The sequence below is a fragment of the Pyxicephalus adspersus genome, chromosome 2, assembly GCF_032062135.1.
Source record: "Pyxicephalus adspersus chromosome 2, UCB_Pads_2.0, whole genome shotgun sequence".
Lineage (NCBI taxonomy): Eukaryota > Metazoa > Chordata > Amphibia > Anura > Pyxicephalidae > Pyxicephalus > Pyxicephalus adspersus.
Window position 1 is genome coordinate 55,106,859 of NC_092859.1, and position 13,061 is coordinate 55,119,919.

At 36.2% G+C, this 13,061-nt stretch overlaps 1 protein-coding gene across 1 annotated transcript in view; it reads right to left on the reverse strand.

Moving 5' to 3' along the window:
- Positions 1-13,061, reverse strand: part of TENM2 (teneurin transmembrane protein 2) — a 1,565,317-nt gene that overhangs the window by 164,304 nt on the left and 1,387,952 nt on the right. The window contains exons 11-12 of the mRNA XM_072398985.1: positions 3,375-3,570; positions 2,415-2,537 (exon numbers count right to left, since the gene is read on the reverse strand). Of these exons, the coding sequence (XP_072255086.1) occupies positions 2,415-2,537; positions 3,375-3,570 (319 nt within the window). The remainder of the gene's footprint in view (positions 1-2,414; positions 2,538-3,374; positions 3,571-13,061) is intronic.

The window sequence follows — 13,061 nt, forward strand, 5'->3', positions numbered from 1 at the left end:
CAATGGATCATGATGGTATGGGTTTTCAGTATCTGAAGGACAAGTTTGAAAAAATTATACCAGATGCTAAACTGAAAGCAGGCATTTTTGTTGGTCCAAATCCGCAATTTGATGCTTGATTCCACATTCAGAGACAAACTCAACCCACTTGAACTTGCTGCTTGGGATTCATTTGGGCTAGTTGCACAAAATTTTCTGGGCAACCAGTAAGCTGAAAACCATGCTGAACTTGTGAACAACATGCTAGCAGCCTACCATCAATTTGGCTGCCGAATGTTACTTAAAATTAATTTCCTTTATTACCATCTGGACTTCTTCCCACACAATGTGGGTGATGTGAGTTATGAACAAGTGGAGAGGTTCCACCAGGACATTTCTGTTATATATGCCAGTGCAGCCCCAACATGATGGGCGACTACTGCTGGTTTTTGCAACGGGAGACAGCGGAGAGCCACAAACACAAAAGCAAGTGCCTGAAACACTTGTACATGTGAAGTGTACATGTGTGTTGAACAAGGAATCAGGTGAATTATGTGTAATTGTATATGTTGTTGCAACATAAAACTACATTTTTGTACTGTCATGGAATTATGAGGCAAAAGTTAGTTATGTACAGAGATTACATAGTAACTGCGGAACGAGAGAATGTAGCTAATCACGTCTATATGCGTAATTAACTTAAGATCCTGACGTCCTAGGCAGAATCTGACTTCAGACATGGATTTGGCACACTTGATTTAGTATAGGACACATGGATTAGACAAAGTAGCAGACAATATTTTTTTTTTGTGATGCAGTGTTAAAGGCTTCTTAAAAGTAAACATTAAACAGCTTGCTAAAATCCTAGCTTCTAGAAGGAATGCAAACTAAGGTATTCTAGTCTGTGGATCAAGCATAAAAAACACCAGAAAAGGCAACAGTGCTGACAAGAAGCTTGTTTCTTATTAGTAGCTATACTTTAAGCTTGTGATACTTTGACATAGTCCTACCTTTTCTACATCCTGCCTTGTTAATCTTAAAATAATAATCCTAAAATCTTAAATCCTAATTCTTTGCCATTGATAAATATATTGGCGTTGAGTCTCCATCATTTACATAAACAGAGGAACCCACTACCACCCATCTTTTTTATCTTAGTCTTGGAACCATTGGCATTAACTATAAGGTTCCACAAAGATAACCAAGAGATAGAGACAGCAGAGACTGAAAACAAACAGGCCTAGTTTGAAGATATGCTGGCTTGTATCACAAGACCCCGCATCAAATTGCCCAGCTTTAGACATGTTTGCAACATTTCTGGCATGACAGCAATAGGACCACATCAATGGCAATGAACAATGAACAACAACTGCTTCAAACTATTTTCAAATTTACCTAGACCTTCACACTACCCTATCTGGGCATATCATATAAGTCACATATTACACATATGAGTAACATGTCTTTTTTTGTAAATCAACAATAGGTGAAATATAAACATTGGAGAATGGATACCTAAAGCATCTTCCAATGTTATGTCAAGGGAAAGGAGGAAAAAAGGTAACATTATTTAAGTAAGAAATTATCATTAAACACACAATTATATATGTGGTTACAGTACCATTCACATTTACTGGTATGTTGACAGTTACATATAAACAAAGCTGACATACAACATGAACAAAAGCTATAAAGGACAACATGAATAATACAAATATAATTAGTAAATAGGAAGTGATCCAACAACATGAATTTGCCCAATAAACAAGGCTGTTAAACTTGCTCGAGAGGTGACTGATGAAGTCATACAGACAAAACTCACTTTTAAGTTATTGGTACTTGAGGTGATTCTACAAGCTATTGAATTATGGGGTGTGCTAAGTTTTTAACATGTGACTTCTCCAGCTTGACTTTATTTTTGGTAATTAAACAATGACATGGTGGAATCTGATGTGTGTTGTTTTACATCATAGGTTAGATTTAAATAGTTTTTGAACATGCTAAAGACCAGATATTATGTTTTTATTATATCCTGATGTATTGTGTAAATGATCTGTATGAAAAGCAATAAAGTAAACTGCTTTAACAAAATAGAAAAACTAAAGTCTGGAATATCTTGAATTTTGAATGCTACTGATAAGCAGTTGTTGAAAAGCATGTTCATTCAATTTAGTCCTGCAAAGTACATAGCAGATGATGATCATACAAGAATACTAGAATATCCTGAAAAACAAACACTAATGAAGTAATCCCATTTAAGGCTAGTAAACTGCAATACAATAATTACTTTTGCTCATAAAACCAGATTGAAGGAACAGTCTTCCTATAGTAAGTAGTCCTATACATGCCATTCTGCTTGACTATGCTATGGGGTTCTTTTATATTGAAGAGGGGATATTGCTATCCACTGGTACACTCTACTTCTCTGTACCCACCATGGTCAATCCTATTCAAACAAATCGGGCCACAGTGTGTAGGCACAGCAAAGTCCCTGATTCTGTTGCCATACTGTTGCTTTTCAAATGAGCCAGTATAGGCCAGCAGTGCTTTTAAAGCTACTAGCAAAAATATAAAAATGGAAACAGTTGAAATACAACCAATTGTATGAATAAAAACAAAGGAATGCATGGTTAATTTTGAGTTGTTTTTATATAAGCTTTTCTGTTTACTCCTGGAACACTTGACTGACCTTTTCTGATTAGTCCACAGTCCCAAAACAATCACACATGACTGTTCACTATGAAATGAAAGACTAATTAGCAGAGTGTGAAACAAGGTGAAGTGCAAGCACACTTTACATTTCCAATCATGCAGAGGAGTGCACAACACTTTTCTTTTGTCAATACTTAGTAAGACAAATACTTTTTTTAAAGTTATGCAATGCTGTAATGATATTAAAGATTTGTATTCAATATTCATAGTGTCTGTTTATTTATTTACATAAAATATAATTTGGTTTGAGATTGGTCTTGCAGGTTCCAAAAATTCGGCTTGCTGGCCGCATTTACAAAGGCCGTTCTCGCCTACATGTTTACTAAGCGAGAACAGCCCAATTCGCCACGAGACCGAATTTAATAAATCCGCTCGCTCATCCCTAATGGTAGCATGTGTTTTTGCAACGTTATGAGTAGCCTTGTACCTACATAAAATGAACCTTAGACTATATATATATATATATATATATATATATATATATATATATATTACACACATAGAGAACACACAAACATAGAGTTAAAAACACTGTAAAGCAGGCAGTGATTCTGTCTATAAAATTATTTACATACATTCCAGATTACTTCCAGTGAATCATTTTATAGGTAAACAGTAATCCCAGAAGAACATTTATGTAAATTATGTATCACAGGTAAAATACAGAGCAAATAAATATTTACCTAAGACAACCGTATTAAAAGATACAATTTCTTTGTCTTTTCCGTCATTGTAAAATGCTAAATGCCATATCCCAACATCTAAATACTGGACAAACACAGCCTCATTCTGCACCAAAGTCTGAATGCTGCGACGTTCTCTTGGGGCTTCAACAACACTCCACTTTTCCTTGCCATCCAGACGTTCCATGAAGTCATACTGTAAGAAAAAACAATAATATAGGCTTTAATACTTTCCTTGAGATGTTTTAAAGGAAACTTTAATATGGATAAATAAAGTAATTTGTGTCTCATGAATGCTATTTAGTTACCTCTGAAGACATCCACAAATCTCACATCCTTGGGATTTGAGAATACATTTATTAAGGACAGACCTATTGTATTCTAATATTGAGATAAATATAAATCATGGCATTAAAACTCATATGACATAGGCACAGGAAGAAAGTTTGACCATCACACCTTAATAAGCTTGTTGCTCCATTTCAAAATCTTGGAAATTAATACAGAGATGCTCACCTCCCTTTTTTTCATCAATTTTTCCATTCTTCAGGAGAGTCTTTCTACAGAATTTTAAGGTGTGTTCAGGAGAATTTGTGCACATTTAACTAACAGAAATCAGAAACTAATATTGAATGAAAAGATCTAGAATTGCAGTTCATCCCAAAGGTGCCCAAGGCTTTGTACAGGGTGCTCGCGTTCCACCACAATAAATCAATCATTATATATATATATATATATATATATATATATATATACACCTGACTTTGGGCTCAGAGGCACAGTTATGGTGGAACAGAAAAGAGCTTTCTCAAACTGTTTCCACAATGTTGGGAGTGCAGTTGTCTAAAATGACGTTGTACAGTATGCTGTAGCCTTAATAGCACCTTGCACCTTGTATTTCATTCTGTATAATTAACAAAATAACAAACTTCACATACCAAATCTTAGTCATTCTTGAAGCCATACAATGTTTGGAAAAGAACTGTATAATTATTATAACAAAACAAAAAGCAAATCATGAACTCTGTAGTAATCTTCTAAAATGATATGATAACTCTAAATTAGTAAATATTTAAAATCAAAAAGCATGTGATAAAAATATAACTGTATGTGATGATACTTTGACACAAACATCTATGTGTAGGACTGGGTAAGTACCATTCCCAGAGTAGTAACAAACATTATATGGCCACAGGGAAGGTCATGGTGTACATATCCTAGTTACAGTCAGATACTTAAAAACATAATTTTGTCAGCTTATGCAGAATTTATCACATATGTTTCTCCTATGATATGAACATTGATTAGTGTCCTGTACTCTTCCACAATATTTTTGATTTCTCTAATTTGTTGCTGTTAATATTGTGTAATATAAAGCCCCTGTTAGCCTATATTACAACACACAATATGATTTTAGTAGCTGTGAGAGGAAGAAGAATGTTCTGGCATGCAGGACTTTCAAATGGCAATCAATGTCATATAAATAAAATTGTAATACTTTATTAATTACAATATAATTAATCCATATTTAAAATCTATTACATATTAAGCATATACGCAGATGCAATGCTATACACAAATAGTGTGAATATCTTTAGAGACCCATTTATAATTATAAATGAAATGAAAAAAAATTTAGATTCAAGTTTACATCACAAATATAGAGTTTTAAAACAAAAACAGGTGAATCATTATAGAAACTACAAACTGTACAATATATTTTATGAAATTAATAAATATGGTAACTTGGTACCATATTTGGCAAATATGCTGTTTTATTCAGTTGATCACCTTGAGAGGGATATCCTGCTCACTGAGTAGGTAGTTAATAGCATTGATATGTATGGTAGAGAGGTTAATCAGGATGAACGTGTAGGAAATTGGGTTACTGTAGTTAGAGGGAGTGGTGGGGTCTCCCAGAAAAGGAAGGCCAGCCCTGTGTTTGAGCACCCTAACAACTTTGCAAAGCTATGTGAAAATTTGCAGGTGGTAAATCCGGTGGTGGCAGCCTTAGTTGTTACTGCTACCCCTAACAGCCAGGAGAGCAGCCCATCTAATAGGGGTGAGAAAGGCAATGAAGAAAGGCAAAGACTATTGGTTATCATGGGGGATTCCATGATATAGAGCAGTGTTTCCCAACCTTTCTTAGTCGTGGCACATATTTTACAATTAGAAAAATCCCACGGAACACCACCAAAAAGTCAGACACGTAAATTAGCTACCTGCTGCCATCTAGTGGAAGAGTTTTTTTTTGGTTCTGCCTATCACTATACATCGCTGGTATAGACAAATGAAGACAAATTTTTTGCAGTAAATAAATCATTTTGGGACCAATTAACTGAAATTGGATAATTTCCCACGGTACAACCGAAGATCTCTCAAGGCACACTAGTGTGCCGCGGAACAGCGGTTGAAAAACACTGATATAGAGGACTGATAGAATAGTTTGTCGAACGGATCCCTTCACCTGAATGGTTTGCTGTCTCCCCGGTGCCAGGGTTCGGCATGTGGTGGACCGAGTAGACAAATGACTTGGAGGGCTGGGCATGACCCAGCTATCTTGGTCTATGTTGGAACCGATGACAAGATATATGGAGGATGCTTAAAATCAGTTTAAATAACAAGGTTAAAGGAAAGGGCCTCCAAGGTTATATTTTCTGGAATATTGCCTGTGCCATGCACAACACAGGAAGGCCAGCAGGAGCTTAGACAGCTAAACACATGGCTTAGGTTATTGTGTAATAGGGAAGGGTTTGGGTTTTTAGAGCACTGGCAAACAAAATAGGGGAGTTAAGCTGTATACACACATGCAATCATTGTCGTTGGAAAGGATCTTTCACAATCCTTTTCAACGAGTAAGGACTGCATAATGCATGAAGGAGTGCTGTACATACAACACCGTTCTGCTCTATGGAGGGTGAGAAAAATGGAGCGGCACCCTGCTGCGCGCTCTCTCCCCCTTCCTTTGCATTAAGATTGCTGTACACACGCCAGATTCTCTTCCGATATCGGCCCTGAGACGGGGCTTTGGTTTTCACATGACTGGGCTGTCAATATTCCTCTCTTTCGTAAAAACAGAGTCAAACAAAAGGGTGGTGGTGTCTGTCTGTATGTGAGAGGTGATCTGAAAGTGAATGTGAAAGAAAAAATTGTTGATGGAGCATGTGATGAAGTTGAGACATTATGGGTGGAATGCATATGATGTCAGCATGGATTCCAGAAAGACCGAAGCTGTCAAACAAATTTACTCTCTTTTTTATGAGGAAGTAAGTAAACAGTTAGACAGTGGAGTACCAGTTGATATAGTGTACTGGGCCAAGTGGCAAATGACATTTAATATTGATATTTAATATTGATAAATGTAAAGTTTCACTTGGAGGCTAATAACATGCATGCTTCATACTGTCTAGGGGAAGTCAGAAATGGAAAGGGGGGGTTCTGGTAGTTCATAGACTTAACTGCAGCACATCTAAAGAAAGTACTTTCTAGTATTAAAAGAGGATTAGACTGTAAAGATGGAGACATAATTCTGCCCCTGTACAAAGCATTGGTCAGACCACATCTGTAATATGCAGTCGAGATGTGGGCACCATTTCACAAAAAGAATATTGCAGAATTGGAGAGAATACAGAGAAGGACAACTAAACTAATAAAAGGAATGGAGGAGCTCAGCTATGAGGAGAGATTAGCTGAACTGAATCTATTCTCCCTTTAGAAGAGACGTTTAAGGGGGGATTTGATCACCCTGTGTAAATATATGTATATAGAAATATAGAAACAATAGAACAACAAGAAGGTTTTTGTGGAAAACAGAATAGACTTGTATTATTGATAATTTCTCATAATACATATCATAGTGCAAGTCATGTGCAATACAATCTTAAGTTTTGCAATGGCTGGAGGTGCAGATCACCTTTAGTGTGAATATTCATTTGGTCTCACGTTAGAGGATACTAATAAAGTCGCCTCCGGTGGTGCTTTTTCCAAAGCTGCAAATTTGATACAGATCTCTTCAAATTTATGTTCAGTTCCGACATGAAAGCTAATGGGTGTGACCATTTTTCTATTCATAATGGAATAGATATGTTCCTAGATGCGTTTTTTCAGAGGTCGTTTGGTCTTGCCTATATAGAAAGGACCTCATGTACATAGAATAAGATAGATGAACAATTGACATGATTTTTCAATGTATGTGTGTGGCCATTCGGAAGTTTCAATGTTGAGTTTTTTAAGATCCAATTACATTGCCCACATTGGCCACATGGGTTTGTTGTCCTGTTCAATGTCTTTATGTGGGTCGTAATGGCTTTGTCTACAATCATAAACTGTCCAGGAAGTCTTTCTTCCGCCCAGGCGGATACAATACATTAATATAGAGATGTAAACAAGCCCAACCTCAGTTACAAGTGACCCAGTCTAGCAACTTTTCCATTACTACGGAGGCACTCATCCAGACCACTGTGGTTGATATCTTTTTTTGATAAGGACTCTCTCTCCCTTTAGCCAAATAGGTTCCACACAGGGCCTACAGCTTTGGAAGTGAATTCATTGTGTGATGCATGTTATGTAAGTCCTAATAATCTTTTTTGAATATATTATTGTATAAATATCAAACATTATTTTCATTTTATTTATAATATGGATAATGTGGATATAGGCCTCTAATGATATTCACACTATTTAGAAGGTATTTGTTACAGAAATGCTTCTATCTGTATGTTTAATATATAATAGTTTCTAAATATAGTTTTAGTATATTGAGCGTCATAAAAGTAATGAAATTTTAATAGAATGATGTTGATTGTCAATTAAAAGTCCTGCATACCAGAACTTTCCTTCCGTCTCTCACATGTACATGAATTTGGATGTGGCACTAATATAGTTACACCATAGAGGTACTCTTTGTATTATATTCAATGATTTTAGTAGCATTTCATGAAATTCATTTTAGTTTTAGAACACATTCTTATAAGCAATAGGCATTTCACAGGTTTGCAAAATTTTGATGAAACATAGCAAAACAGCTTTGAACATTGCTTTTGTCTGAGATGTAAAACAGGAATCTGTATCATGTTGCCATGCCCGAATGATGAATTTATTAGAAAAGTCATATCAATAATATGTCTTGGCTCTCCATTCAGTAGTAAAAGAATGAGAGTAATGTGCTGTTAACAATTCATTAGCTCCAGTTCAAGTAAATTGAAGTCAGTGTATTGCTAACTATGCATTAGATTTCACAATGAATAATCCCCAAAATTGATCTGTAAAACATTGTATACCTATTACTATACTGTCAGGAAAGGGATATTGAGTCATGAAACCAGTGTCAATGTCTGTACTGTTTTATTAAATAATTTATATTAAATATAGAAAATATGAAGGTGACACTGGGGTAAATCTAGGTATTTCTATACATTTACATTGTAGACCAGATTCCAAATGTAGACATGACCACTACTAATGCCCAAATTTCGATTGCTAGTCCTGGAATGGCTTGCAGAGCAATAACAACAAAAAGCTTATAGCTGCTAAAACCATCAGCAATCAATACAGGTTATAGGACATCATAGTTTAAGTACACATCCTGTCTTTAAATCCTGGAATTAGCTGTAACAATGTTAACATCATTGTTCTAATTCAACAGTAGATATCGACAAAAGAAGAAGCCGGTGGAGCATAACCGTCCAATATATCTACCCAAGCATAACTAAACCAATCCAGTAGAACAGAGGTATAAAACTCACAGGTTTAAACTGAACAGCAGAACATAATGGATAGTTAAGGTGCACACTTGCTGTTCTAATGTTGGGAAAAAACACAATAAAGTGGGTAGTTTGAATAGAATGCTTGGGCATATTGCCTTGAATGAACTCTCTATGGAACAATAAAGTTTGTTGCACTCTGGTGATGTCAGCAAATACACCATTTTTTCTCTCAGTTTATATTTGGAAGAGAAAGCCACCAGCACCTGGAATGCCCACAGAGACACAAGAAAAATAGCTTTTGAAAAAGTTAAACATTTTATACTTTGTTCTTCGGTCTCATCACAATTCGTTGTATGCAATGCAATGCATCACAAAAAAAATATTTTGTAATACTGGGAGTGTTTTGAAAAGTAATGCTGGTATTCCTCACTTAGGCCCTGATTTATGAAAGCTCTCTAAGGCTGGAGCGAATACACTTTCATCAGTGAAGCTGGGTGGTCCAGCAAACCTGGAATGGATCTGGTGCCGGATTCAAAACGTTTGCTAGCAAATAGCAAATGATTTTTAAAAATTCATTCCATGTTTTCTGCATCACCCAGCTTTACTTCTGAAAGTGTATTCTCTCCAGCCTCAGAGAGCTTTCATAAATCAGGACCTATGTGAGTTCCATGTCTACTGATGGCTCACTGTACAAGACAAAGACACTGTAGAAAAACTGTACAACGTACGACACAGTGTCGACACGTAGTAGAGTGTCACTTCTTCAATCCTGTGAGCTTTCTTCTTTGTCATGTGTAATTTTCCCAAAGTTTCTTTCTTGATTTGGGTCTTGCAGGCTGACACTGCTGACACTGATGTGTTCTGCACATTTACAGGGCTGCAGACAGGCTTTTTACTGACTCTTCACTTAACAACCAATTTGCTTACTGACCAGGCCATAGTAACGTAACCAGATCACTAAGTAAGGCGTATGTGTAGTAGACAGTCATCTCTGATCCTCATTTTTTAAACACAAAAGCTGTGTTTGTTGTTTATGTACTCAACCTGATAATAACATATGCCAATAATCAATCTGTGATTTTTTTTTGAAATACTCACAAATTAGTTTGAGACAGAAGTAATATATTGCCTCTTTTCTCTGGCACTTTGTAATCATTAGGCAAGCAGTCAACTATTAAAACTTTTCTTGAACAATCTGAAAAATCATCAATTAGTGGCCAGTATTGCTCACATTTACTTACCACTTTCTTTTAGTAAGAGTATTGCTTTTAATTAAAGGGGTAATAGTTTGTTCAGTTCCTGTGTACTACTTGCTTAAGTGTACCTAAATGCTAATGTCAGACTTAATATTAAATACCTATTCTTGTGCTTAAATATCATCCATAGGTTTAAGGCTGCTTTAAAGTGTACCTAAGTAATCTAATATTCAAAAACTTACTAGCCCTTGGATTTGCTGTGGATTTGCTGCTTGGTGTGCTTCTTTTGTGATGCATTTTTCCCAGTGTCGTACAAACTTTTTAATGCCAGAGAGTGTAGCTACTGAAGCACCACTGCTTTCACATCATCATGACATGAAAATTTTCTTCCCTTTAAAGCTTCTTTGCATGGTCCAAAAAGGTGGAAATCAGATGCCCCTAAATCTGGACTATAAGTGGGGTGTTCCATAACCTCACACTTTAATTGTCTGAAAGTTTCCAATGTGTGGGCAGTAGTGTAGGGGCTGGCGTTGTTGTGCAACAACACAAAAAGCGTATGACAGAATGCTGCTCCTCTTTGATGCAAGCTATACATTTCACAGCCATTTTCTTTACAGCGTGGCAACACTTATTCAACTGGCATTCCAGACAGACTAGTCACATGACACTCTCAGACATGGCCAATTACTACCCCTCCCACCCTCACTGTTTCCAATGGAAATATAAAAGAGTAGAAACTTTTAAAAGACCCCTCTGGAAAGCAGTTTCCTGATGGAAACATATAAGCTGCTATTGCTGGCTTCTTGATTTACAAATGCTAGTTGCCTGGCTGTTAAGGTAATCCTAAGGCTTCCATATTTTAAATTACTAACCCAGAAAACATATGCAGAGAAGATCTAAAATAACACAGCTTTAGGTTAAAAAAAACAGCTTAACTTTCAAAAAAAAAAGAAGAAAAAAAGAATTTGCCTCTGCCCCAGGCTCTGCTATTTCTGGATAGCATGGGTGATGTCACTACAAAGTAAAAGACTGGGAGCCCAAAACTATGTAAAAATTAATTCTAATTGCAAGAGTGGAGCTTTTTTTATGTATAGACTTTTTTAAAAAAATTCTGCGACTGTTTTATAGTAATCTACTCTTCAATTTCATTTTTTTTTTAGATCTTGTGCTGTTTATAGGGAATGTCAAATGGCCATTGTCTACATTGTCGTCACTAACTGTGATGTATTCAGCACCCTGTTTCTAATACAGCCCATAGATTACTAAAAGTACTGCATTTTATATATTACGATGGGAAGTATGAACATAAATTTATACAAACAGAACACAAAATATTTTGGTACACTGAAATTCTCCATCAGTGAAAGATGATAGATTTCACAACACACCACAGCAATCTTTAACAGATTTACAATATGTATGAATGCAAAGGATCCATTCTGCAAAGATCTGTCATTGATTGTCTTTTCCACTTTGATAAATCAGGAAAGTTATTTCACAAAATAGGGCTTTGTTAAACATTTTTTTCTTTTGTGTGGCATTATTCCCTTTTTCATATTGTTAAGCTAAAGTAGGCATTAAAGCACAAGGGAGACTTGTGACCCAATCCTGGGTCAAAGTACAGAAATGGGGTTTTTGTGGCTGTACATCAATCAAACTTCATCATACAATTTTTCTTAGTTCTTGAACTAACACATTTATTGAACATATAGTTCTAAACACAATCTTAACAGTCTCTTCATTGAGCTTTTAGGTACATTAGTCCAGTATCAAATATGTGCATACAGACTAATAACCAAAGGATATCAAAGGTGTGGTTGAATTCTTTAGGTAAACCCCCAGGTTACCCATCGCGTTCTGCACACAACTTTCTCAGGGAATATAGGAAATCTAGAAAGTTAATCTGAAAACCATATCTTAATGCTAGATGTGTGTAGGAAGTCTTTGACGTGTGCCTCCTTTCAAAACTCAAGCAGAGTATGCAGGGGTATCCATGGGCACCTTCCTTTTAAGGCTGCCTTACAGGAAACAGGGGGGTATTGGGGGGTATTATGTATGGAGGGGAAGGGTCTACCTATGGAAAGTGTGGCTGCAGAGAGGTATTGGTAGGACCTCACACCCATTATGTATGAGGGGGGAGTGTCTACTTAAAGAAAGCTGTGTTGCTTAGTAAACATGATTGATGGCATGAGAATGTGTTCCCTCACCCTACATAGAGAAACTAATGGCAGCCCGTGCACTCAGCATGCCCCAGCGGTCATTCAGGATAGTGGCTCCTTATAATTGAGTCCTTCAGGGATCAGGTAATAATATTTTTCAAAAACACTGGAACATATTCCAAAACCACCTTTTAGTAGCAAAATACATTTGTCCTAAACCACAACTAGTTTTTAAACAAACAAAACACTAAACACCTCCACTAAACAAAAGGGAGGTGTTTTCAAGTGTGGAAACTGTCCACAATGTAGGTGGATGCTTACCCTAAAATAGCACATAAATTATAGAACTTCTGGTGTAATCTACTTGACTAACTGGAGTTGCGGCTGTTTTTTATGGAAAAAAAACCCAAAGACCTTTTAAAAGAGAATTTATGAACATATGTAATCAATAACTATGGCAAGATTATGACACCCATCAGCCATCATGTGGGCACATATTTCCTTCACTGCATTGGACAAAATATACCCCAACCCCAGAAGAGGGGATTTCAACCAAAGATGGCTATCCGGGTTTACATGACATTGTTTGCTTTCAACACTTTAAAAAAAAATACCCATATACTTCAG